Below are 27,007 nucleotides of genomic sequence, written 5' to 3' on the forward strand. Positions count from 1 at the left end.
GAGGGGCGGACACCGCCGGGCGGAAGTGTCTGGCTTGGGCCGCCTTGGTTACCGCGTTCTCCGCCCCTCGCTACGTCATCGCTCTGAGCCGGCTCTCCATTGCCCGCGCGGGCGCCGCCCGAGACCGTGGGACACCCCCCCGGGTTACCGCCCCCTCAGGTAAGGTCTTCTCCTTCTCACCCTTCGCCCCTTTATTCCGAGCTCCTTTCTCTTCTTCCCTTTTGGTTGCTCTGAGAGCGCTGCGCGGGTTTCACTGCCTCCTGTGCCGTTTGGACCCCGCGGTTGTTATACCCCCAGCGGGGGTAGGGGGTGTCTAATGCCATCGTCTTGGCGGCGGAAGGGGTGCTTCCCCTTTCCCGGGCCACTTGGTTCCTCAGCGCTGGTGGCCGTGATTGCTGGAGAGAAGAGGGAATGCTGATTGATCCCGACGAGCGGGGGCTTGGACAGCAGCCTGGTTTAAGCAAGGGGTAGGGAGAGGCAAAAGACAGGAGTAGGTAGGCCTGGAGGGGTGCGGTTGGGTACTTTGTGGACGGCGTGTGAACCCTGGGCGGTGACAGTGGAGAAAGATGTCTTGGGCCCTGCCCCTGAACCAGGAGCCACCATGTTGGTGATACCCCCCGGACTGAGCGAGGAGGAGGAGGCTCTGCAGAAGAAATTCAACAAACTCAAGAAAAAGGTGAGGGAGTGTGTGGAGGCGTGGCCCAACCTTTCACAGACTCTACACTCTTGAGAACACCTGGGGTGAGTGTGAGGGGTTGGGGGGGGCGGTTCTTCCAGCTGATACCTGAAGACATATCTCCTCTCAGTGTAGTCTCATAGTTGGGCTTTTTCCCAAGTCTTGGTGTGTACCTTCTCTTCTGTGCATTCTGCCATGCAGCTGTCTTCCTTTTCCGTGGCTTTTAGTACCACCGAACGGGTGGTAGTCTCCAGGTTTGTTTTTTCACTTCTACCCAGTCTGTTAGTGATAGCCCCCAGGTACCCAGTGTTGCAGCTGTCATCTTCCTATCTACTCTAATTTAGTTCCTTTTCTTGATCTTCCAAATAGGAGTGACCACAGTCAGTTCTCCCAGGTGTTTGGAATCAAAATCTCATCTCTGACTTCTCCACTTTTTGCATAGTCAAATATTTGCCAAGTCTTCTTGATTCTTCCTTTGAAGTAATTTCTTTAGTTTATTTTTTCCTGTGTATTTCATAGATCAAGTTTTTGCTGACACTCATGTAGACTGCTGAATGGTTTCTCAAGAAGTTTCTCAGTGTTTTTTGAACAGATTTCCTTCATTCTTATTCAAATGAACTACTGAAAACAGAAAACTCTGCCTCTTTTTTTCTCAAAACCCGTAAGTGATTTTTCATTGTCTATAAACCAAAGCCTTATCTTGGCATCCCTTTCTTGTCAAATAGAACTATTCACTAGTCCCAAAATGTGCATTCCCAAAGCCTTCTTATTTCTGCATCTTTGCCATTCTGTTTTCTTTGCATCCCTTTTCTTTCCATCTGTTTTGCGTAGATTGTACCCAGGGACCAGTTTAGTAGCCATTTGGTGTCAGATAACCTTACTTGGTTTCAGCTACAAGCAGTCTGCATCTCTTATAATCATTCTTGATAATTGTCTCTAATCATCTTGTTTCTCAGGCTTCTGGAGGGGAGAAACCATGTCTCATACTTTTGCATCCCTCTGTTACAAAGTTATGGTGTGTTCTTGTTAAACATACAGGGGATGGATGGATGCAGCCCCTGAGAAAGGCACGTAGGCGTATACTTACTTGCAGCTTGTATCTTGGGGCTCTGGTCCGTGGCTGAAATCCTTGTCTTCAACTTCAAAACCCTGGAAAGCCTTTGGATACCCTGGTTTGGTAGATTAAGTATTGCTGGTTTTGTAGATGATCCAGTGGACCATGTGTGAGAGGTAGGGCTGCCTCAGCATACCACTCCAGGGACACCATTTTTACTGTTTCCTGAGAAAGGTGTCCCCTGGAGTGAGGTGCCCAGGGACCTTGGGAGCGGACTAGGCCAGGGACTGGCCCTTACCAATTCCTTTCTTCTCACTCTTATTCCCAGAAAAAGGCATTGCTGGCTCTGAAGAAGCAAAGTAGTAGCAGCACAGCCAGCCAAGGTGGTGTGAAACGCTGTGAGTGACAGGGGAAATGGGGATAGACTGGAAGTGGGCATCATGGGGCAGACATCTCCCACAGCTTGGCCAAAATAATGCCTCCTTCCCTCACCACTCCAGCACTGTCAGAGCAGCCTGTGGTGGACACAGCCACAGCAACAGAGCAGGCAAAGCAGCTGGTGAAGTCAGGAGCCATCAGTGCCATCAAAGCCGAGACCAAGAACTCGGGCTTCAAACGTTCTCGAACCCTAGAGGGGAAGTTAAAGGTGAGCAAAAGCAGAATGATTGTTCAGGGGACCCTTGACTTCAGAGGGCATGTTTCCAAGTTGGAATGGAGGTAAAATGGGGGAAAATAATGTCAATTTAGTCATGGATAAGTTGTCATACAGGTCTGAACTTCAGATTTCTTATCTGTAGTGAAGACACTGGCTGACTTTTCCGTTTTCCGTATTACACATTCTGTGGCTTTAATTTATCACATATTCAAGCTTCTGAGTTTTGTCATTCTGAGGAGTTGAACAGGTCAAAGATGTCAGTAGGTTCAAGAAACATTCAGATTAGCTACATACTCTAAGTATATGTTAGGTCATTCATGAAAAATACATAATCAAATAAGAAATGCACAAAGGAATTAAAGGAGAAGAAAGAGTAGAGAGGAAACCAAGAAGAGGGTGAGGGAAGAGGAACCCCTCTGTCGCACAGTTAGGCTGCCTCCTGCTCTCACACTGAAGTAGATCTCTACAATCTTCCCAGGATCCTGAGAAGGGGCCAGTCCCCACTTTCCAGCCGTTCCAAAGGAGCATATCTGCCGATGACGATCTGCAGGAGGTATGGTTCCTGGTTCTCTGTCCCAGGGGGCCTAGGGAATGAGGAAGATGAGAGACCCACATATTTGGGGTCACATGCCAGCAACGAGGACTCATCTTAAATGTCCTTGTGTTTTTTTTTTTTGCAGTCATCCAGACGCCCCCAGAGGAAATCTCTGTATGAGAGGTTAGAGAGCTAGAGAGACAACTGGGTCCCAATTGGAGGAGTGGGAGAGGGTTGATTGCCTGGACCCTTGGGAGGTTTCGGGCTGGGGTGGAAGGAACTGGGACTGCAGAGAGTGTGTTACATCTCCACAGGGTCTGGGAAGTTGAGGTAAAGACCCCCTTTGATCCTCACTGTCTGTGTCTCCCCAGTTTTGTGTCTTCCAGTGATCGGCTTCGGGAACTGGGGCCAGATGGGGAAGAGGCAGAGGGCCCAGGGGCTGGTGATGGTCCCCCTCGAAGCTTTGACTGGGGCTTTGAAGAACGTGGTGGTGCCCGCTCCTCAGCCTCTCCTCCCCGAAGCCGCAGCCGGGACCACAGTCGTGAGCGGAACCGGGACAGAGACCGAGATCGGGAACGGGATCGAGACCGTGATCGGGAACGGGATCGAGACCGTGATCGGGACAGGGACCGCGATCGGGACAGGGACCGTGATCGGGAAAGGGACCGCGATTGGGACAGGGACCGTGATCGAGAACGAGAGGGCCCTTTCCGCAGTGAGTGATCTGGGCTGGTGGGAAAAGTGAAAGGGTTTAGGCGGGTCCTACTAAAGTGGCCTCTTAAAGCAGAGGCTGAGATGGGTTGCATCTTGTGACTGTGACTCCTGATCCCACAGGGTCGGATTCGTTTCCTGAACGCAGGGCCCCTCGGAAGGGGAATACTCTCTATGTATATGGAGAGGACATGACGCCCACCCTTCTCCGTGGGGCCTTCGCTCCCTTTGGAAACATCATTGACCTCTCCATGGACCCACCCAGAAAGTAAGGATGACAGTGGGGGAGGTTGATAAGTCCTGGGAGCACCTGGGTTTGATTGAGCACACCAGCCTGTCCCCAGCGGCTTCTGAGGACTGGGTTTGGTTGGGTCCACGAGAGCCCATAGGCCCTCTACTGACCCTGTTTTCTCTCATCCCAGCTGTGCCTTCGTCACCTATGAAAAGATGGAGTCAGCAGATCAGGCCGTCGCTGAGGTTGGGACTTCCTCATGTTTTCTCTTTAAAATACTGAGAGCCAGGAGGAGATCATTTCCTATTGACAGATAAAGTCTCTTCCTAGTCACACAAGAAGCGTTGTATTCTCAGATCCTCACTCAGTCTATTTCTAGGGTGACAGCTGTTGGAATGCCTCCCTTGCTTTGTCTGCAATGTTTCCCCCCATCCTTTGCCTCCTCCCCTCTTCTGCCCCAGCTCAATGGGACCCAGGTGGAGTCCGTACAGCTCAAAGTCAGCATTGCCCGCAAACAGCCCATGCTGGACGCTGCCACTGGCAAGTCTGTCTGGGGCTCCCTCGGTAAGAACAGATTCTTCCTCCTTCATCCTATTCCCCACAGCTCACTCCTTCCGTTTGTTCCCCTGCATGTCCCATGATCCCATGGAAGTGATAGAGGCCTGGATCTGTGTGGAGGCTGTGGGAATGGGAATGAGAATTGTCAGGCCTTCTGTCAGTTAGAGGTAGGAGTGGACAGAAAGAAAAGGATTGAGACAACTCCCAAAGCAGTAACTGGAACAGTGAAGAAAGTAGAATTAAGGGAGGTTGGTGCAGAAGATGAGCATGTCACATAGCTTTGTTCATTTTGAGATGGAGTGTGGTTGGTTTTATAAAATAAGCATTTGAAATTAGAGATCTGGAACTTAACTTGGGTGTTAAGTGAGGAATGAAAATACGGATTAGAGTTCTCTGTATCACAGAGTGGCTGCAAAATGGAAGTATAAGTGTACAGAAGAATTACCAGTCCTGGGCGTGGGGAATATTCAGGAAGCAGCCATTAAAGCCAGAGGATACAACCTTTGGGAGAAGGGGTGTGATCAGCAGTGTCAGGGTACAAAGATACGAGAGAATGGAGGCTGGTTTGGGGGGAGTCAGTCTAGCCCCAGAATGGCAGGAATAGAATCCTTGGAGAAGGGGTGAAGAGAGGGACACGTCTGCATAGAGAGGAAAAAGAAAGGGAGGGAACAGCTTGAGGCCAGAGGAAGATTGCTTTGGGTCAAAGCCACACCCAGAATGGTTCTCCCATTGGGGCCATTAGCATTTCTTAGTTTAGTGCAAATAGCCCACTGTACCTGTTGGCTTTTCTAGCACAGGAGTAGGCAGAAAGGGGTGTTCAGAGCAAGAGTGGCCCTCCAGACGAAAGGAGGGAACAAGAAACAACTAGCATGTCAACAGAGGCCTACGGAGATTTTCTAATGACTTAACATCGTTCATTTGTCTCAGTAATAACATCTGGGATGGTTCTAAGAACTTAAGTTATCTGCATGGGCCACAGTAGCAGGATATGCTCCTTGCCACCGGATGGGTTGGTAGCCCCTGAGGAGGCTAAAGGGAGCCAGGCCATCCTGGCCACCAGAGGGCAGCATTGAAATTGGGCTTCCAAGGGCCAGCAGCCAGGAGGGAGCTGGTCAGACTCGAGTTGTGGCCTCAGTAGTGCTCAGATGCAGTGCTACAAACCTTAACCAATCTTTTCCTCCTTCCCTAGCTGTCCAGAACAGCCCTAAGGGTTGCCACCGGGACAAGAGGACCCAGATTGTCTACAGCGATGATGTCTACAAGGAAAACCTTGTGGATGGCTTCTAGGGAATGGAGCTGGATTCCGTGTGCCTCATCTGCATCAGCACTGGTCTCAGTAAAACACTGAGGTGGAAGCTCACACATCTTCCTCAGCCTCTGGTTTTTCAGCACTTGGGATGGGGCTTGAGCCTTTAAAAACGGCTGTTAGATTTTATCTCAGTTGTAACACATGGCCAGTGCACGGTCCCCTCTCCCTTCCCCCAAAAGGATCTTGAACACAGGTATTGTCGCATCTGTTTTAATTTGATCTCATACCCCTTTCCAGCAGGAAAGCCCTCACAGAAAATCCAAATCCTCATCTTTGAGTTTGTCCTTGAGCCAGGGCAGCACTTGGAAGAGGTTGACGTGAAAGTCTCGGGCATGCGTCGGCACCTCCTGCCACCGCTTCTGGTTTTTACAAACATCCACGACGCCCCAGCTGATCACACCAACCTGGAGAAGGGGATGCCACAGATCATTTGATAGAGTTCCTTCCTGATCCCAGGAAGCTCAGCAATTCCCAGTTACATCTGAGTTGACCTAGAAGAATTAGACTAGGGACCCAGCTCAGTCCTGGTCTCTCCAGCACACAGGCCAGACACAGGGCCTTAGCCGGCCATTTCAAGGTACAGTTGTAGGAGGCAGGCTTTGCCCTCCTCTTTCCAGCCACACCTCTGGAGCTTTCCTGCTTCAGGGCCCATGCTGACCACTTGGCACCTCCCTACAGACAGGAGAGGAGAAACTCACTTGAATGAAGCGGTTCCTCTTGTGAATAATCAGGGGACCGCCAGAATCACCTACAGGGGAAGAAAAGCTGTAGGAAAAGTGGTTCTTGGGCTTCAGAAACATGCAGCACGACGGAAGGACCTTCTCTTACCTTTGCAAGTATTGGGGTCAGCGTAGGGATCCACCCCTCCAGTGCAAAGGAACCTAGGGGTAACCACCTCAGAGATGTCTTTGACTTTTTCGTAGCCTGGGGCGAATCGAGCATCTCTCTCACAGCTGGCTTTCTATAGGTGAGGAGAAAGCGGTGTTAGATAGAGCATGCTCAGGAAGAAAGGGAGCCTAGAAGACCTGCTTAGAATCCCATCCTCACCTTGTCCCCATTCTTGATGTAGACCTCCTTCCGAACCAGCATCTTCTTGCTATCTTTGAGTAACTCTGACACAAACATAGCTTTGATATCCTTTGCGGGGAGCAGCTCTTGCACTGGACAGATAGACAGACTGGGTCATTTTCGTTCTTCCTTCTCCCTATCCTCTCCCTATTGCTTTTGTCACTCAGCAAATGTTCTTCAGCCCTTTCCTCTGAGCTAGGGACCAGGCTGGACATCATCTGCTCCCACAGCTCCCCGCCATGCCCCACTTGCTACTTGGTACCACTCCCTTGTGCTACTCTTCCTAAATGTCTTACTCTGTTGCTGGCAAGTGGTTGACAGTGGAAGCCTCAGAGCTTGATTTGTTCTCTCAGTGCAAGGGATACAGATGGGCCTGTTAAAGAGAGATGGGGAAACTCAGGGATAGCACATTGGACCTGGCCTAGGCCTGCAGCACCCCCTTGCCTGAACTTTTCTACTCAGCGTTCCAGAGTACTCACCTGACAGTCTGGTCATATGTCAGCTTCTGCCGGAGCTTGATAAGGGCCACATCATAGTCATAAAATTCATTAATGCCTTTTTCTTTTTTCCTGTTGATGCTATAGTCGGGATGAAATAGGACTTCCTCTATGTCCAAATCCTGCCTCCTCCCTCCTAAGGTAGGAGAATATGTCAGGGCATCCCGTGTCCGCCTAACTCAACTCTACCCCACCCTCAAGTTGTCCAGTGTGCCAGGAGGAAGCTGCTGTGAGGACAGGGGGAGTGGGCTCGCTGCATCCTTACCCACGCTGACCTTGATCGAGTGTGCCTCATCATGCACTGTGAAACAGTGTGCTGCCGTCAGCACGAAGTACTCAGACACCACGGCCCCCATGCAGCTCTCATGTCCTTTCGAAGGGCGCTGGGGACAGAATGGCAGAGGCGAAAGCTCAACTTCCACAAACCCCGCAATCTAACAGGAACATCTGGCCCTTCCCCTGCCCTCATTCCACCCTGACTTCACCTCCCGTGAGTCTCCGCAACCAGGAAGCTATGCTTACAGTGACAGAGATCTTGGCCTGCCACGGTTGCTTGTGGTAATCAGTGCCTGCCTTGTGCTCCCAAACCATCCCACAGAGCCCCAGCGTCCGGGTCTCATCTAGAAAGAAAGAAAGGAACATGTGCTGAAAATCGTGATGCTTCATTTCCAGATGGCAGCAGCCTTTGTGGGAGGGGCATCTATACGTTTATGAGGCGCAGAGGCCCATAAGGAAGGGGAAGATGAGGGCATTTGTTTCCTAACACTGTGAGCAAGGAACCATGGTGGTAGAAAAGGACTTGGAACTAAGAGGTGGGAGACCTGGCAGCTTTTAGGTCTAACTCCAGCTAGTTTGCTGTCCCTAGGCTGTTCTCGGCCTCTTTCCCCACATGTAAAATGACAGACTTGAGGAAGCTCTCTGATGTCAGTCAGAGCTCTGTGATTCTAAGATTAGGAAGTGCATAGTGCCAGGCGACAAGAATGTGACAGAGAAGGAGCAGTGAGAGCCTTCCAAACTGCCAGGGCTTCAGGAGGACAGGCAGTATGAGTGACCTTGGGGGACCTGGGGAGTTTCCTGACCTCTTTACACCCTTCCGATATCTTCCTACCAAGCATTTGGATGAAAACATCTTCCAGGTTTTCCATGTCCTTGACTTTGAATACGTGTTGTTCTTTATCCTTCTTGGAAGCCAAAGCATTGATGTTCTCTTGGTTCACCAGAGGCCCAACCCCAAACACATAGATATCTGAGGGAGAATAAGGGAGGGTGAGTGTCCAGGACCTGGGGACAGGAGCTGAGAAAGCAAGGTACTGGATCCTGGGCAGTAAAACTCACCCAGGTAATCCTCCCGTAGGTTTTTGCGATCCCTCCCAATGTTCAGGAAGTCCCGGATCTCATGAATGACAGAGACTGGGTCCCCACCCATGTTGTGCAAACCTGTAGAAGAGATGGCCCATGAAGGTGGGAGGCAAGTAAAGAAGAGGGTCAAGGAAAGAAAACTGGAAGTAGTGACACATGGCTGGGTAGGCAGGTTGAGGGGATGGAAGTGACATATCACAAAGAGGCCTAAGAAGGGGTTCCTCCTTGTAAAGGGTCACAGGAGAGATCAACATGGTTGGGGCCCCGAGCAGCACTCAGGGCCCCAACCACAAGTCCAGTGTTATGTGTAGACCAAATGGCCACACGCTGGTACGAAAGGGTCAGGAGTCCAGGGCAGGAGAAGGGTCCCTTCTGACCATCAGTCATGAGGATGATGACATGGCGGGTACGGTTCCAGCTTTCAAGGGCCCTATTCGCTGGCCAGCTCATCATGTTGTATACTTCCTGGAGGGCCTTCTTGGTGTTAGTCCCTCCCTTATGCTTGTGATCTGTGGAAAGGGAAGAAATCACCTTGCCTGGCCTTCTAAGTCATCTGTGAACCCTAGAGGCCTATCAACAACTGAAATCCCACATCTTTCAGCTTTTTGAACTGTCACCCCAGTGAATTCCCTTTAGCCACAAAGTGACTTCCGCCCCCAATAGGTCCCCAATTACCCATATTCCCCAATGATGAGCCTGCCTGCTCTCCGACCATAGTACAAAGTAGTTTACCCTGCCTTCCCATGTGATCTTACCACTCCTTCCCCACAACAACCCTGAATCTTTTGACCTGACTCCAGAGTAAACCACCCCCAACCACTCCCTTCCCTGACTTCTGACCTTCATAGCTGATTTTGTTGAGTGTCCTTGTGACCCAGTCTGCATCACTGCTGTTTTCATCTCTCACTTTGACCCAAACTTTGGGGTCTGTGGCATATGTCACTAGACCGTATTTTGGCTTTACCCCATAACTTGCCACCTGTGGGTTAGGGGAGCAAGGGGTCATGGCATTGAAAGAATATTGTGGTTGGGAGAGGTGGGCAGCTTCTCTGGGACAGAGAAAATTATAATCAGAAACTCAGGGCTGATTGATCATCCTGAGTTTCAGCTTGGTGATTGGGTTAAAGGTCAACAAACTGCTTCAAGTAAAAGGGAAGAAGGACAGAATAGGATCGGAGGTTTCTGGGACGCTGTGGCTCAGAGGCCTGGAAACATCAGGAAACTAGTCCTGGCAGGGCAGTGAGTTCATATTCAGGGCAGAGGGGGCTTCACCTTCTCAATGAAGTCTCTGAGACAGTTCTTGGCCCTTGTGAAGTTGCCGATCCCAATGCTGTCTGATCCATCCAGCACCAGATAGATGTTCATGGAGCCCGAGGGGTCCAGGACAATCTTCCTCTTCTTTTGTTCCCCTGGGTGCCACCAGAGAAACTCAGGCTCCAGCATGCATGATTCTCCTGCCTCCTCTTCATCCTCCCCCAGTCCCCTGCCTCCCTCCCTTCTCTGCCTCCAAACCTGGGCTGTGCCCATCCTCAGCATCAACTCCTTCTATGGTCTCTGTCAGGGAAGACAGGAAGGCTTCTGCTACCTCTTCAGGAGTGTCATACATGAAGGAGTCTGGGAGAGGTCAGAAATCAGGTCAAATGTTAGGAAGGGTCAGAGACACATTGGCCAGAGTGAGCGGATGGTGGGGTTCTGGAGCCAGAAGGGCTCAGTAGTGAGGAATTTCTATGGGCAGGTTTAGAAGAGAGGAAGGAGCTGGGCTGTGTTACGGGTAGGAGACAGTGCTCTGGTATACGGACATGAGGATGAAAGGGCAGGATCTGAACCTGAGGGCGTGGATCAAGGGTCACCTTGGCAAGAAGGCTCTGTTCCACTCCAAGAGCCCCCTTCCTGGCATGTTCGCCTCTGGGAGCCACGCAGGGTGAGTCCCCTGCTGCAGTAGTAGGTGACACTGTCTTCAAGGCGGTACTGGCTGCCCACCTTCCTTGTGCCAATGGGGATGCCAGGATTGGGGCAGTACCCCGCTGCAGACATGTGAGACATAGAGGTGAGGACCAAAACCTGAGGCCCGGATGGCACAATAGAGCACAAGAGTTGTGGGGCCAGTTCTTCAGGGTGGAACATGGTCAGGGAGGGGACACCATCACCAGGGAAGGGGATGTTTCTCACCTCCATTGTCACAGATGGCCGTTTGTCCATCCCACCGACCATTTGCTTGGCAGGTGCGGTTGGCGGAGCCCCGGAGAGTATAGCCATCATAGCAGTGGAAAGAGATCTCATCACTCAAATTGTAGTAGGGGGCCCGGGGCCAGTATTCCCCATTCTCAAACTCCTGTGGTCTTGGGCAGCGAATTGCTTTGTGGGAGGGGGACAAGTAGAAATTACTGAAAAGGAAGGGCTTCTCTTGAGAGTGTCCCTTCTGGACTAACGGACCCTGTCACAGAGAAAAAATGCCTGTTTGGTCCCACAGAACCAGCAGCTACCCTCAACCCAAGCTTCTTGCTCCCCATTTCTGAGTGTTCTTTTCACTGCCGGGGTGCCCGGCACAGGGCAAATGCTCAGTGAAGATTCACACCCTTCCTTCTCCCTCCTTCCCTGCTTCAGCCCTAAACAGCTCCTGCACTTGCTCAGCTCCCCCTGAGTTCCCCCTGTTTGACCTCAACACAATTCTAATTGCATCCTAGCCTGACGCTTGGCCACCACCTGCTTCACCCCTCCATTGCCCCGTACCCACCCTCACTGCCCTCCAACCTCTGCATTCTGCCTTCTTGACAATCTTTTGGTCTTGGGTCTGCAGGGCACTCCAGGACCCCGTGGATCTGCAGGTGCGGGCCTGCACAGGGTATGGGTAGAAGCCAGAAGGACACACGTACTCCAGTGCCTGGCCCTTCTTGAGAAGATTGAAGAAGCCACCTTTGATCTCTACTCCCTCCAGAGAGCAGGAGCTTTGGGGCCTGACCCCAGGCAATGGCGTTGTACTCCCACCTAAAGAGAAAGGCTAATGAGCCCAGCCTCACAAGGCCAAGGAGGGGTGTTGGGGGTAGCAGGAAGGGGGGGTGGTGACCCTCTCTTACCTCCAGACAAGAGACCCAGCACCAAGGGTATCAGGCAGAGTTGGGGGCTAAGATTGCTCCCCATGGCGATGGAAGGCAGGAGAGAATCTGGGGTTGGGGGCAAGATGGCCTATCCCAGCTTGTGCTGCCTGTCTGCTTGGCTCACTCTCCTCACTGAAACTTCAGACCTGGGCCTGATCACAGTCTCTTCCCCTGCCCCCCACAACCTCCAGCCTTTTATGCAATCTGCGTCCTGGCACTTGTGGCCACCCCGCCCATCTGACCCACACCACTTTCCGGAATATCCAAGAGGGAGGGCCCCACTGAGCTGCCAGTCAAGGAAATAGAAACTGCATAAGCCCTGCCCTTTGCAGCCCGTGATCCAGGACTGAACCCTTCCTTCAGTGCCTCCTCTCAGCCCAGGTCCTCCCCAGAGAGCCCAGACCGCCTGCCCCCTTAGGCATGAGAAATAAAGGCTGCCTCACTCCCTGTTGACTCTGTTGTGGGGCAGAGTCCAGTCACTGTTTGTCCAGCCGGGTCTGTGACCTGCCTCCTGGCGGTTCCTGGAATCATTCTGGCCTTCCTCACCCCCCTGGCCAGCCCCCAGGTAGAGGCACAGACGGATGAGGAAATCCTCGATTTTTATTAATTTCATAACTGGGAAGTTCCACATGAGAGTGAAAGGAAAGTGAGTCCAGTAAGGCGGGGAGTGTGCTCCCAGGGATTCCCCAGCTTGGAAGTGCTGCACAGGACGGGGTTGGAGCTGGGAGCACAGGTGAGTCACGGGGTCTGAGAGTGGAAGTTCAAGAGTAGGAGACAAGACAGATGGCAGGTGCTGGCAGGACAACAGAGGAATCAGTGGCCACAATTAGAGGGGCAAAAAGTTCAAGATCCCCTCCAAGTGCTGCCTCAGCCAGGGCTGCTGGTGAAAGAGACTGATGTGAAAATCTCGTGGTATCTTGCCTTTGGGGGCCCTTTGGCGGGAGTTTTTATTGTTCTTGCCACAGGGGTTGTAGAGACCCCAACTCACTAGACCGACCTGGAAGAGAGAGAGAACGGGGTGGGAAGCTATCACAGCCCCAGCTCCAAGCCTCAACCTCCCCAGTTCCTTCAAAGGCCTCCTTCATCTTCCTGCAAGGCGAAGACCCTTCTCTTCTCACCTGAAAAAACCTGTGTCTCCGTTCCAAGAAAACTGCTCCCCCAGATTCTCCTGTCAGAAAAGGAGGGACACGAAACTGTCATCCAGACTCTCCTTCTTCTCCCATGTCATCAGCGCCATGCACGCTAGCCACGGGGACAGCTGTGGTCTTTCTATCAGGAATTCAGGAGTGGGAATGGGAGGGACTCACCCTTGCAGGGATTGTCATCATTCTCAGTCCCACTGCATAAGAACTGGTCTGTCACCACCTCTCTGACATCCTTCAAGTCAGGGAATGTGATTTTATCTTGGGAGACGGCCTCAATACAGCTTGTCCACTGCAACAGGGGCAGAGCAGGACAGAAGGATGAAATGAGTTGTCCCAGGGGCCAGCAGGCAGATGCTAGGCCAGGAGGAGGGGTGACACAGGGTCAGATGGAGAAAGCAGCCAGAGCTGGAGGAGGAAGGGACAAAGAGAGACCTTTGGAGAGAGCCACAGGGGTCCCATCCTCCCACGACATCCCAGACCTGAGATCCTCACCTCTGTCCCTGTCTTGAGGTTAATGTTCATTTTTTTCCCACTCAAGGCCACAAAATGAGCAGGAATGCTCAGTTTGTTCAGAAGTTCACTTTCTGCATTCAAGGAGAAAGGGATGTGGTGCTGGTCCCCTTACCCAACATCCAGACTCCAGACTGGAGGCTGTAGCACAGTCCAGGTCATCTCTCCTAAGCCCTGGTCCCAGTTCCTCGTGTGCCCTGAGCCCCAGCACTCACCATGGTCTCGGCAGGTGCTGCCTGGGGGTCTCCGCAGAGCCAGATTGGCCTCCACCGTGCAGGGGAGGCAAATGGGCCTGAGGAGAAGGACAAGGGTCACATGGGCCCGTCCTCGGTGTCCCCTCCTGTGGGACTCCCAGAGCACTCTCCCCCAGAGGACGCCCTCTCATTCCAGACTCTAGCACCTGGCATGGGTAGACATCTTCACTTTCTCTGCCAGCTTCAACAGGGCAATGTCATCACCGTAGAACTCTCGGATCCCCTGATCCTTCTTGGCAAAGACGTCAAACCCCGAGGAGATCACCACCTTATCTATACTGAAGTCTTTGCCCCACTGGGACTTAGGATCCCCTGGGAACAATATGGCAGATTAGGCTGGGCCAGGGCTCCTGAAGGTGCCAGGGGCTAGGGGCCAATGGTGAGAGCTCTGACCACAGGGTCGGGAACCTGGTGTGGCCTTACCCACACTGACCCTCCACAGAGAGCTGTTCTCAGCATTGCGGAAGCAGTGAGCAGCCGTCAGGACCCACTGGTCTGAGATGAGAGCCCCCCGGCAGGTCTCCTGGCCCTTAGGCTGCAGGAAAAGAGGTGATATTCAGGGACTGCTATGTCTCTGGACCCTGGCCTCTTCCATCTCTGGGTCCAAGCCCCCTCCCTCCTTCCTGGTACCTTAATAGTGACATGCCACGGTGTCCTTTCCTGGACAGAGGCATTGGCTGACATGTTGCCCACCCCACAGATGGTGTGTGTGAGCTGGGAAACATCTGTAGGTGTGGGAACAGAGGTGTGAGCAGCGCTGTGAGCAGGTTCCCAGCCTGGGCCCCTGGCTGGCTCCATACCACCCATGTCACTCTGAAGAGGGCAAAGCTCCTCACCCAGCATGTGCTCAAAGACCTGGTACAGAGCCTCTGTGTCCTGCAGAATGAAGGCGTGTCTCTCACCATCCTTCTTGGACCCCAGCTCATTCAGTTCTCTCCAGTCCACATCCAGCTTGCCCACCCCAATGGCATAGATGTCTGATGGGGAGAAGGAAATCACCAGAATCTTATGGCTAAGGGGCTACCCTGTGAGACAGGAAACTATTATTTGGAACTCACTGGATCCTACAAAGCCCTAATTGAGTGGGACTCCCCCCCCCCCAACCTCCTATCTGACCTTATTTCCTGCCACTCCTCACCCTTCTCTCCATTCCATAGAGCCTCCTTGAAGTCCCTCAGATTTGCAAGCATGCTCCCACCCCAGGCCTTTTGCACACGCCACGCATTTGCCTGGCCCACTGCTTCCCAGACTGCCCACATGGCTCACTTTCTTATCTTTTTAAGTCACGACTCAAATGTCACCATCCCAGCGAGGCCTTCCCTGGGCTCCTTGTCTAAAACCACAGTGCCTCAGCCAATTCCATTTCCTCTCTGCTACATTTTATACCCTCCATTTGGCATGGGGCCCTCTCCACCACCCCCTACACGGTCCTTATTTACCTTGTTTAATGCCCAGAGTGGGTAGAATTGTGTCCCTCAAAAGGATATGTTCAAGTCTTAACCCCCAGTACCTGTGAAGCTAAACTTATTTGGAAACAGGGTCTTGGCTCATACCTTGATCTTGGACTTCCAGCCTCCTGAATGGGATAGCATAAGTTTCTGTTGTGTTAGGCCACCCAAGTTTGTATAATCTGTTGCACCATCCCTAGGAAACTAATACATTGCTCCTCTGGAAAGACAACCCCAGCGACACATTTTTGTCTGTTTTGTTCACAACGGTATCCTTAGAATGTGCCCAGGAGGGACCTTCTAAGTACATTTATAAGGCTGAATAAAGAGCTAATGAGTGTACATAGAGGCAAAACTTCAGATCTGGTTCCTCTGTAAGGTGTAGGCTCCGAGAGAGGGGCCTGGAGCCCCCTCTTGCCACTGGAGACCCAGGGCCCACACAACCATCCCTACCCCGCCTCCAAGCAAGCATGGGTGCCAGTCAGATCTGCCCTGGAGTGACCGCAGAGTCCAGTCTTCTCCCATGCTTTGCACCCCTCATGGCCGTTTTTTTGGCTCCCAGGGGACCCTGGCTGGTGTGTAAAGAGCAAGATGCTCAGACAGACTGAAAGACAAGGCTTTCCTCAGGTAGCAGTGTCGCCCTGGGCTGGCCAGAAGCAGTCACTGTGGAATCTGGACAGTTAGGTCCCAAGTGTTTTCTGCGACTGTCTTTTCAGTTTCTGCTTCTTTTTAGTAAGGTGTTTTTAAGCATTTAACCCGAACCCAGTGATGCCAAGAAGTTAAAGAGGAGCATTTGGCCTTCACCTTCCCTAGGCCAGAGTTTTAAAGAAGAATCCACTTGCCCCCCAGGGGCAGGTGGGGTTGGGGGCATGAAGAGAGGCCCCAAGGGGAAAGTGAAACTTGGAGGCTGAAAAGCAACTGCCCTCGCTTGTCAGGAACACTTCCGTCTAAAATTCTCTTCTGGTCAAAGGTCAATGCAATCTGTGTTTAGTCTGAACAAGAGAAATTGTTCCTTTCAAGGCTGCAACTGCCAAAATCTCAGTTGGTTATCTGTACCGTTAAAGGAGGAAACACCAGGGACAGTCCCTACAAGTAATCCAGGCCCTTCCTCCCTGGAGAAGTTCAAGGGCCTGATGATGGCAGCAGCCGCTCACATACACTGTCCATACATTGTTCCTCTGTTGCAGGAAACATCTAGGCATTTGAGGTGGATTCTAGCACCATCCCCTCCAGCAAAGGCAGAAGCCGCCCGGGGGCCACAGCCAACCAAAGAAATCAAGGCTGCAACCACGGGGGCCGTTTGATTCCAGACTCTTCAGCCTGACTCTCAGCAGCCTTCACACAGAATGACACAGCTTGTGTCCTCGCTGGAAATGAAGGCAAGCTCCCTGCGCCCCTCCCCCACGCCCCCTGCAGGGGCAGCAGAGCTGGCAGCTAAGCCTCACCCAGATAGTCGCTCCTCTGCTGGTTAATGTTCAGGATCTCTTTGATATTGTCCACAGCCAGCTTGGGAGAGCCACCCATGTTAGACTTTCCTAGAACGGAGGAAAAAGAATTGTCCATCAGCTCTGGACAGGACTGCCCTCAGCCCCAGAGGAGGGGCAGGTATTCAGCTTTGGGAACCTTCACAATTAACCCTTTCCACATGAGTTTCAAGATGTTATTTACTGGGCAACCCTCTTGGACCCCCTCCCTCTTTGGGAGCTAGGTACCCTATCAATTTAAAAAACTTTACTATTGCTCAACAGACCTTGGTTTGCTGCCCCCCCAAAAAAGGTGGAGGGGAAGATATGTTATTTACTGAAATTCTCTACATGCCAAGTGCCATGCCAGGAATGTAATAAACTTCATCTCATTTTAACTCTCATGAATCCTCAGGTAGTGTGGGTATCTGCATTTTATAGGCAAGAAAACCAAGTCCGAAGGCGCTACGCGGTTTGGACACAATGGAGAAATAAATAGCCCAGCTCCACCCCTCAGTCCATCTGTCCATCCCTGCGCCTTGACACGCCTGCTTCAAAGCCACCCCGCCCCATCTAGTGGACTCTAGGCAACCTCCCACCTAGTAACAATTGCTGGTATCTGTAATCACAAAGCACTTTTACACAAACTGCTTCAACTGCTCTGCATAAAAATTGTGGAAGGAAAGGCGGACAGCTGCAATTATCACCACCATTGCTGTCCTCCCATCGACGGCATCAACACTCCCTCTACTTTACAGATTAGAAACCGAGGCCCAGAGTGGCAGAGGGAGAACCAGCGTGCAGGCCTTCCGACGCCACACGGTGCTCCTTCCACTGTGCCAGACTCACTCGCGGAGGCGACGGCACCCACCGTCTGTCAGGAGGATGATGGCGTGTCGGATTTCCTGCCAGGCCGCCGTCTTCATTCCGAGGCGTTGCATCTGGTTATTCATCATGATATGGACGCTATTTAAAGCTGCATAGGTGTTTGTCCCGGTCCCATTTTCATGGTCTGGAGTATGTGAAGAGGAAGGACTCTCTTAGAAACATCCCACCTACCACCTGACGGAAGGAGCCACTCTATTCTCCCAACCATTGGAAATGCTTTTATCAACTGGCTTGATACATTCAGACCTTCGCTATCTAGACAGAGATTTGGCATCGCTGTCTTTTCCCTTAGAAATGCTCATTGCAGGGGTGTGGCAACGAGCCCCGCAGAGGTCCAGGTTCGAACCTGCAATAAACAACCCTTGCTGATTGGCTTTGACTCACGTCTCTGGTGGTCTTTTAAGGTGGGGGTAATATTCAATTGGCATTTCACCCACATGGCTTAGTTAAGTGTCTGACTCTTGATTTTGGCTCAGATCGTGATTCGGGGTCCTGGGATGGAGCCCCATGTAGGGCTCCACGCTCAGCCAGGAGTCTACTTGGGATTCTCTTTCCCTCTCCTTTTGCCCCTTCTCCCCCTTCCTCTGTCTCTCTCTCTCTCAAATTAATAAATAAATCTTTTTTTAAAAGAAAAAATGCTCATTGCCTGTCCCCACTGATGGCCACTCGAAAGCCTCAAGATTCAAAGATGGGGTTCCCAAAGAACTCGGGTTGTTGCATCCACCAGCTATCTCCCACCCAGGCAGCTTGACCATAGCATGGGGAGACTACCATGGTGAGCCAAGAAAGCCAGCCCACATACATCTGGCATCAGGAAGGAGTCATAGACCCGCATGACGCATTTGGACATGTAACATGATAGAGTGAGCCATGAGCTGGTAGGAGCTGGGACTCCCCCACCAGGAACCTGAGCCCCAAAGCTCTGGGACTAGAATACCACCAAAGGCTTCTCTCTCCCTCTCTCTCTCTAAAGTGTCCAGAATCTCTTTGCAGGTACAGAGAGCTCATCTTCCCCCCATCCCCTCCCCACGCCCGCCTCATCACCTTCATTTGACGACACCCATACCTTTATAGTTGACATTGTTCAGACTGTTGATCACTTCAGTCACATCCCGGGAGTTGTCATACAGAACAGACATGATGACTTTGGGATTGGATGCAAAGGTGATGATGGCGACGCTAACATTGATCTCAAAGCTGAATATCTGTGAAGGACAAGGTAGAGGCAGCATGAGAGGCCTTTAAACCAAAGGCAAGAGGGTAAGAGAGCAGGCCAAAGGCCCCAGAGGAGGCAGAGAGCCTGGGCCACTTGCTAAGACACTGCTGCTTGCGGGAGCCAGGAGGCTGACATCCGCTGACCATGTCCTCCCTGTGATAGGCCTCTCGCTCCTCACTGCACCCTCACATCAATTCTGTGAGAGGGTGAGATGGTCCCTCTTTTATAGATGAGGACATTGAGGCTTGTTGCCTTGCCTCAGACCACACCACCGGTACGAGGCAGAGGTTGAATTCAAACCTGTCCACACGAACCTGAGGCACTTCTCTAACTGCTATGGCTTGCAGCCTCAAGGCTTAGTGGTTACTATAAGTCTTAAGGAGAACAAGGAGCACAAAAATGGCCTTCTTTAAAATGTAGCTGGGGGCACCTTGGGGGCTCAGTGGTTAAGCGTCTGCCTTCGGCTCAGGTCATGATCCCAGGGTCCCGGGATCGAGCCCTGCATCAGGCTCCCTGCTTCTCCCTCTCCTGCTTGTGATCTCTCTCTCTGTCAAATAAATAAAATCTTTAAAATAAATAAAAATTTAAAATATAGCTAGGAAGAAAACATGTGTCTATGGAAACTATTGTGAAAAGCATAATTACCAAGCAAAGTGCTGGCAAGTGATTTAAACTAGTGGCTTCCAAACTCTCCTGTTCATGCTTCACGTCAGAAAAACATTCTGGGCATACAGCTCAATATCGGTGCATATATTTATAAAAACCCACTGGGATTTATAAAGTGCATCACTATTCAAATATATTATACACCTTTTAAACACAAAAAATTGGAATTTTTGAAGGAAAGTATTAATTATTAAGTTATTGATTTAATTTAAACTAAAATTATTCAACAAGGATACCAGTACTTATCTACCACACCCCAGAGGGTTATTTTGTGTATCCTTCTGTGGAGACCGTCCTTTTAGATGATGAGCGCCTAGGAAACAGGACCTCAGGAACAGAATAGGACCTTGTTCATTCTTTGGTATCTCCCAGCACCCAGCACCCAGCACAGGGCCTAACACACAGAAGGTGCTCCAGCAGTGTTTGTGGGTGAAAAATACGATCCCGTAAATTGAATCCATGATTCCTGCATGACATGCAATAATCTGGGAGGACTTTTTGGAGGAGGTAAGCTATGAGTGGGATTCGGAGGAAGGGAAGGAACCAAGGACAGACAAGGGTGTAGGAAGGCATCCTCTGTGCACAGAATCCTATTTTCGGACCCTGTCCACCATGAGAATGGCACTCTTCTTGAAGATCTGAAAGTCGCCTTCTGACACACTCTGGGAGGCATCCAGGAGCAGGTAGAGGTTCAGGTGGCCAGAGCGCTGGATTTGGATTTTACGGCCCAGGCTTTCTGGGAGAAATGTGCAAAGGGCAGATTCACATCTTGACCTCCCACCTGCTCTCTTACCATGGGGTAGGGCTTCCCTGCCTCCCCTCCAGTCAGCTCAGCCCCACTGAGCCTTCCCGAAGCTCTCAGCACCTTCTGGGAAGTCTGCTTCTCCCCATGCCAGGCCCCGCACCCTGCTGCCCCCACCTCAAGCACTTACTTGTTTTCTTCTGGGTGGGATTGGTGGCTCCAAGCAGGTGGGAGAACGAGGCGCCCATGGCGGGGCCCACATCCTCGGGAAAGTCATAGGAGTAGGGCTCTGTGGGAATAGTCGTTGGGGTCAGCCAGGGTCAGGGGTAGGGTGCCCAGGATTCTCTGGAGGGTCAAGGTGGCTGGCTACTCACGGCGGCATATGGGCTCTGTTCCGCTCCAGGCCCCATTGGCCTGGCACTCCCGCTCCGCAGACCCCGTCAGCACCAGATTCGAGGAGCAGCGGTAGCTGACTTTGTCTCCAAGGCCAAAGCGGGACCCCGTCCTCACAGCGCCCACTGAGATGCCTGGGTTGGGGCAGTGACCAGCTGCAAGTCAACAAGGGAAGACAGCAGTGAGCAGGGACGCCCCTCCTCAGCCTTTCTGCCCTGCTCACCTGCCCTCTCCCTTTTCCTTCTCTCCAGACCCGTGGAGCCTCTGCAGGTCATTTGACCTCCCCCTAGGGAGATACCACACCCCCTGTGTCCTAAGAGTGTGGGTGGCACATCTTTAGCAGGGCAAAGTGTTTAGAACTCATTGCCCTGGGGTGCCAGTTAAAGTGTCCCAGAGCCAACCTGCGGCCTCAGCCTGCATCCATCCCAGAGCCCCAGGGAGGACGCTGACTGAGGAACCCAGACTGAAAATATGGATAATTCCTTAATTTCCATATCGCTGGGGTGACAATTGGGAAACTGCCAGTCTCTACTAAAACTAAATGCATCCCGGGGGCCTGGGTGGCTCAGTCGGTTAAGCGTCCAACTCTTGATTTCAGCTCAGGTCATGATCTCAGGATTGGGAGATTGAGTCCTGCTCCAGGCTTGTGCTGGGCATGGAGCCTGCTTAAGATGCTCTCTCGCTGGGTTCCTGCGTCGCTCCATTGGTTAAGAATCTGCCTGAAGGCAGAATAGAGATTGAGCCCCACATTGGGCTCCCTGCTCAGCGGGGAGTCTGCTTCTCCCTCTCCCTCTTCCTGCCACTCCCCATGCTTATACTCTCTCACTCTCTTTGTCAAATAAGTAAAATCTTAAAAAAAAATAAATAAAGAAAGAAGTTCTCTCTTTCTTCCCCATCCCCCGTTCACTCTCTAAAAAATAAATAAAATTGAAAAAAAAACCCCACCTAAATGTATGACAACCTGTTCCACTCCTAGACAACATGTTCAAGGGAGGCAAATTCATATGTGCACTAATAATTTCATACATGGACATTCAAAGGGCTTTACTCATAATAGCTCCAAACTGGAAAGAACCTAACCGCCCACCTAGAAGAGAACCCATAAATAAATTGCAATCTATTTCTATAATAAAACTACACAGCAAAAAAAATAACATGGACACCTGGGCGGTACAGTTGGTAGTTGAGATCTGACTCTTGGTTTTGGCTCAGATGGTGATCTTAGGCTTGTGGGATCGAGCCCAGTGTCAGGCTCTGCCCTCAGCCGGGAGACCTGAGTCTACTTAGGACTCTCTCTGCCCCCCCATGGCTCTTTCTCTAAAATCAATAAATCTTAAAAATGAATAAACTTCCTGCTACCCAGGACCACATGAGTAAATCTCACAGGCAGAATGGTGAGTAAAGGAAGCCAGCCGTGGGACAGTCATGAAGATGAGTAGGAAAACGACTGGCTGGGCTGCGGGGGGACGGGATGGTCCTCCCATCTCATGGACTCCGTGTCTTCTGTATTATGGGTTCTGAACTATCATCCAGGAAGCTCCTATAACCCAGGGACTCCTAGGAGTCCCACTCCTATCACGCAGAGCCCCTCACCATTGACAGGGCAGTGATAACTATGACAATCTCCAGGGACTCTTCGAGATGCTTACTAATGTCAACTCAATCCCACAGCAACTCCACGAAGTGGCCAGTCTTACTATTTCTATTTGAGATGGGGAAATTGAGGCATCATAGAGGGGCACCTGGATGGCTCAGTCAGTTAAGCATCCACCTTCAGCTCCGGTCATGATCCTGGGATCCTGGAATCAAGCCCCGAGACGGGCTCCCTACTCAGCGGGAAACCTGATTCTCCCTCTCCCTCCCCCTCTCCCTCTGCTCATGCTCACTCTCTCTCATTATCTCTCTTGCTTGCTCTCTCTCTCAAAAGTAAATAAATAAAATCTTAAAAAAGAGAGAGATAGAAAATTTGAGGCATATAGAGATTAAATAACCTTCCCAAAGGCTGCCAAAGTCTGAGTAGCTTGGACCCCCGCTGGCTGCAGAGGTGAGGGACTGGAGCACAGCGTTAGGTCACTCTCTCTCTCAGCACGTTGTCCCTACAATAGCCCACTGGGTCTGGAAACCTATCTTGCTTTGAGGCATTTGGAAAAGCTGGACAGAGTGCATGGAGCCTTTATGTTAGATCTAAAGCTTAGTGCCAGCTGCCTCTGCTGGGGTCCCTGCAGCTGGGTGATGTGTGACCTGTAGACCTCAGTTTACCAAAATCCAGGAATATCATTTTGACATCAGAGACCCAGGCCCCTGTCCCCACAGAGGCACCCTGGGCATGCATCTGACTCCGAGGTACCTGGGAGACCCCAGCCCCTATTCAGCTGGGGGCAGGGCACTCACCCCCATTGTCACACACAGCTGTCTCCCCATCCCACATGCCATTGGGGCGACACTGCCGCACAGGAGAGCCCCGCAGGGTGAAGCCGTCCTCACACTGGAAGCTCAGGTTGCCACCCACGGGGTGGGACGCCAGCCGAGGGCTGAACATGCCATTCTCAAAGGAGACTGGAGCTGGGCAGCGAACACCTGGAGGGAAAGAAGGGGAGGAGAATATGGGGATGGATGGAAGACACCTGGGCTGGGCTTGGAGGCGTGGGAATCTCCAACTAGTGGTCCAAATATTGGGCTGTTGCGTGTGAAATTGCTGCTTGTGGCAGCTGGTTGAATATTGGCAATGTCACATGGTTCAGCCTAATAGACTGGTAACCACTTCTCTCAGCTCCCCAAGGGCCATGGCCACCCCAGCCCCTCCCCTGCGGTCCTCAGGGGCCCCGTGAGTGGACTATTAGAGGGGTAACATCAGGCACAACAGGAGACCCCTTTGAACAGTCGGAATTCTGAAATCCATTGTTAAGTATTAAAAAATCACACTGAGGGGCACCTGGGTGGCTCAGCGGGTTGAGCCTCTGCCTTGAGCTCAGGTCATGATCTCAGGGTCCTGGGATCAAGCCCCGCATCAGGCTCTCTGCTCAGCAGGGAGCCTGCTTCCTCATCTCTCTCTGCCTGCTGCTCTGCCTACCTGTGATCTGTCTCTCTCTCTCTCTCAGTGTCAAATAAATAAATAAAATCTTTTTAAAAAGAAAGAAAGAAAGAAAATTGTTAGCTACTATGAAGGAATCCACTGTACTCCTAGTGAATCACTAATAACCTTCTCTCACTTATGGAGGAACAGTTTGAAAAAAAAAAAAATCACCCTGAGAATTCCAATCATCCCCATCAAAGCCTTCTTCCAGTGCCTTGGTATGGACAAGGAACAATGTTCTACTCTTTTGAGAAGCTCTGTGGAAGAGCGGCTTTTGCTGTGGGGTAAGCCCCATCCGGAGCCGGTCCTAAGCAGAGGCTCTGGAGTAGGTGGCCCCACCCCGAGCCAGGCCCTTGGTGAGCCTCACGTTTGCAGGCTGCCTTCGTTAGCTCCTTGGATCCCAGGGTCTGCCACCGCCCGTTGCTGTTGCACAGTCGGGAGGCTGGAACTGGGTAGTAGCCCATCGGACAGGAGTAGGTGAGGACACTCCCAGGGGCCCAGCCATGGCTAAGGGTGAAAGTGCCACCGGAGATATTCACATTCTGAGGGCAGGAGGGAGCCTCTGCAGCCAAGCCTGTGAGCATGGGACACAACACAGAAATGCGGAAAAGATGAGAACAGAAAAGCAAGAGCAATTGTCATTTTCAAGTGGGAACTCGATGTGGCCAGCACCGGCCTCTTATGCGAACCTCAGCATTCCCCTCCCCAGCTCCTACCTGGGTACAGGGGCAACAGGCAAAGCAAAGCCATCAGTGGGTCCATGGTGTCCACCTTGGGGCAGAGTGGCAGAGAGCCGGCAGAGCGAAAAGGTCATCTGACTTCCCCGAAACCCTGAGCTGACTCAGCAGCTGATTGGTTTGCTGCCAGAGAAGGAAAACCAGGGAGTGGCAAGGGGACTGTGCTTTTTTTTTTCTTTCTTTTCTTTTTTTTTTTTTTTTTTTTTTAGATTTAATTTATTTCAGAGAGAGAGAGAGAGCATGAGCAGGGAAAGGGGCACAGGGAAAGGAAGAAGCAGACCACTCACCGACACCACCCCCTCCCCCACCCCCCACCCCCACAGCAGAGATCCCAACTCGGGGCTCAATCCTAGGACCCTGGGATCATGACCGGAGCCAAAGGCCGACGCTTCACAGACTGAGCTCCACCAGGCGCCAGGGGGGCTGTGCTCTTGGCAGGAAAAAATAATCAGGGATTGGGGACTGAGCTGGGAGGACAAAGCCCTTGCCCATCTCCCTAATCCCAACATAGCCTGCTCAGTTGATCTGCACCATGGACTTGACAGATCACTCTCAGCCTCCATCCCCCTCCCCCCCACACATGCCCTTGCTCGAATAGTCTAAAGGACACAAACCCTCAAACCATCCACGATATTGCAAAATCGTTTATTTAAGTCTCAGGTTTCTCTTAGGTGTTGCCAAGTGGCCTCTTGAGAGAGGCCTGCAATAGTCTTTTCTTATGGAACATAAACCTCCAAGAGACTGAGGCTAATTTTCTTAGAAATTCTTGCTATAGGGGAAGAACCACAATCTTTTTATTCCTTGTAACACTTCCGCAGCAAGAATCTAGAGATAAAAATGAAATCAACATTTAGTTTTTGGAGACTAGAAAATGTTTAAAACACTTTTACGGAAAGTCCAGTAGAAAAAATTCCCAACCCATAAAATAAATAAGCCTGGGATTGGTTACTCAAAAGAACAAAAGTATTTTGCAATTTTGGACATGCTTTTATTTTTTTATTTTTCTCCTTCTTTTTTTAAAATTCAAATCAATTAATTAACATATAGTGTGTTACTAATTTCAAACGTAGAATTCAGTGCTCATTACATCACATGCCCTCCTTAAGGCCCATCACCCAGTTCCCCCACCTCTCTCCCTTCTGGCAACCCTGTTTGTTTCCTATGATTAAGAGTCTCTTATGGTTTGTCTCCCTCTCTAGTTTCATCTGGTTATATTTTCCCCTCCCTTCCCCTATGTTCTTCTGTTTTGTTTCTTAAATTCCACATATGAGGGGCACCTGGATGGCTCAGTCATTAAGTGTCTGTCTTCATTCAGCTCAGGTCATGATCCCAGGACCCTGGGATTGAGCCTTGTGATGGGCTCCCTGCTCAGCAGGAAGCCTGCTTCTCCCTCCCCCACTGCCCCTGCTTGTGTTCCCTCTCTCCCTGTGTCTCTCTCTGTCAAATAAATAAATAAAATCTTAAAAATTTTTTCCACATATGAGTGAAATCATATAATTGTCTCTCTCTACTTATTTCGCTTAGCATATACCCTCTAGTTCTATCCAAGCTGTTGCAAATGGTAAGATTTCATTTTTTATGGCTAAGTAATATTCGTGTGTGTGTGTGTGTGTGTGTGTGTGTGTGTGTGTATCACATCTTCTTTATCCATTCATCTGTCGATGGACATCTGGGTTCTTTCCATAGTTTGGCTATTGCGGACACTGCTGCTATGAATACTGGGGTTCAGATGCCCCTTCGGATCACTGTTACATTTGTATCTCTGGGGTAAATACCCAGTAGTGCAGTTGCTGGGTCGTAGGGTAGCTCTATTTTCAGCTTTTTTTTTTTTTTTAAAGATTTTACTTATTTATTTGACAGAGAGAGATCACAAGTAGACAGAGAGAGAGGCTAGTCAGAGGGAGAGAGAGGGAAGCAGGCCCCCTGCCGAGCAGAGAGCCCGGTGCGGGACTCTATCCCAGGACCCTGAGATCATGACCTGAGCCGAAGGCAGTGGCTTAGCCCACTGAGCCACCCAGGCGCCCATATTTTCAGCTTTTTGAGGAAACTCCATGCTGTTTTCCAGAATGGCTGCACCAGATTCCTGCCAACAGTGTGAGAAGGTTCCCCTTTCTCCGCATCCTCGCCAACATCTGTCATTTCCTGACTTGTTAATTTTAGCTATTTTGACTGGTGTGAGGTGGGATCTCATTGTGGTTTTGATTTGCATTTCCCTGATGCTGAGTGAGGCTGAGCACATTTTCATGTATCCGTTACCCATCCAGATGTCTTTAGGGAAATGTCTATTCATGTCTTCTGCCCATTCTTAACTGGATTTTTTGTTTTTTGGTTGTTGAGTTTAATATGATCTTTACAGATTGTGGATAAAGCCCTGAGCAAATAAATTCTGCAAATAACCTCTCCCATCCTGTACACTGCTTTTTAGTTTTGTTGCATTGTTTCCTTTGCTGTGTCAAAATTTTTTATCTGGGTGAAGTCCCAAGAGTTCATTTTTCTTTTGTTCCCCTTGTGTCTGGAGATGTGTCTAGTAAGAAGTTGCCATGGCTGAGGTCAAAGAGGTTGCTGCCTGTGTTCTCCTCCAGGATTTTGATGGTTTCCTGCCTCACATTGAGGTCCTTTATCCATTTTGAGTCTATTTTCGTGTGTGGTGTAAGGAAATGGTCCAGTTTCATTCTTCTGCATGTGGCTGTCCAATTTTTCCAACACCGTTTGTTGAAGTGACT

The 27,007-nt window shown here is 50.9% G+C and overlaps 3 protein-coding genes across 3 annotated transcripts; 1 reads left to right on the forward strand and 2 right to left on the reverse strand.

The window, feature by feature from the left end:
* Positions 1-22: 22 nt before the first annotated feature.
* NELFE (negative elongation factor complex member E) lies at positions 23-5,922 on the forward strand. Its single transcript, XM_004780924.3, has 11 exons — positions 23-159; positions 594-676; positions 2,059-2,128; positions 2,231-2,376; positions 2,864-2,938; positions 3,066-3,103; positions 3,292-3,635; positions 3,755-3,899; positions 4,054-4,108; positions 4,325-4,427; positions 5,611-5,922. The coding sequence occupies exons 2-11, from the start codon at positions 602-604 to the stop codon at positions 5,706-5,708; spliced, it is 1,149 nt and encodes a 382-aa protein (XP_004780981.1). The 5' UTR covers positions 23-159; positions 594-601; the 3' UTR covers positions 5,709-5,922.
* A 2-nt stretch (positions 5,923-5,924) lies between these two features.
* CFB (complement factor B) lies at positions 5,925-12,198 on the reverse strand. Its single transcript, XM_013050195.2, has 18 exons — positions 11,729-12,198; positions 11,406-11,639; positions 10,824-11,009; positions 10,505-10,678; positions 10,167-10,268; positions 9,927-10,063; positions 9,495-9,633; positions 9,032-9,163; positions 8,631-8,732; positions 8,404-8,541; positions 7,818-7,915; positions 7,561-7,678; positions 7,278-7,431; positions 7,095-7,171; positions 6,778-6,890; positions 6,559-6,691; positions 6,429-6,478; positions 5,925-6,134 (listed from the first exon to the last, which is right to left on the reverse strand). Exons 1-18 carry the CDS (start codon positions 11,790-11,792, stop codon positions 5,979-5,981), a joined length of 2,307 nt encoding a protein of 768 aa, XP_012905649.1. The 5' UTR covers positions 11,793-12,198; the 3' UTR covers positions 5,925-5,978.
* A 133-nt stretch (positions 12,199-12,331) lies between these two features.
* On the reverse strand, positions 12,332-24,407 carry C2 (complement C2). The gene is made up of 18 exons (XM_045065131.1): positions 24,264-24,407; positions 23,915-24,121; positions 22,866-23,051; positions 20,456-20,629; positions 20,272-20,370; positions 19,942-20,075; positions 18,524-18,662; positions 17,441-17,581; positions 16,552-16,641; positions 14,495-14,635; positions 14,289-14,383; positions 14,082-14,193; positions 13,805-13,970; positions 13,620-13,696; positions 13,387-13,478; positions 13,057-13,183; positions 12,868-12,917; positions 12,332-12,746 (listed from the first exon to the last, which is right to left on the reverse strand). Exons 1-18 carry the CDS (start codon positions 24,307-24,309, stop codon positions 12,576-12,578), a joined length of 2,247 nt encoding a protein of 748 aa, XP_044921066.1. The 5' UTR covers positions 24,310-24,407; the 3' UTR covers positions 12,332-12,575.
* Positions 24,408-27,007: the final 2,600 nt, after the last annotated feature.

This window comes from Mustela putorius, unplaced genomic scaffold, assembly GCF_011764305.1.
Source record: "Mustela putorius furo isolate JIRA1106 unplaced genomic scaffold, ASM1176430v1.1 tig00003856_pilon_pilon_pilon, whole genome shotgun sequence".
Classification (NCBI taxonomy): domain Eukaryota; kingdom Metazoa; phylum Chordata; class Mammalia; order Carnivora; family Mustelidae; genus Mustela; species Mustela putorius.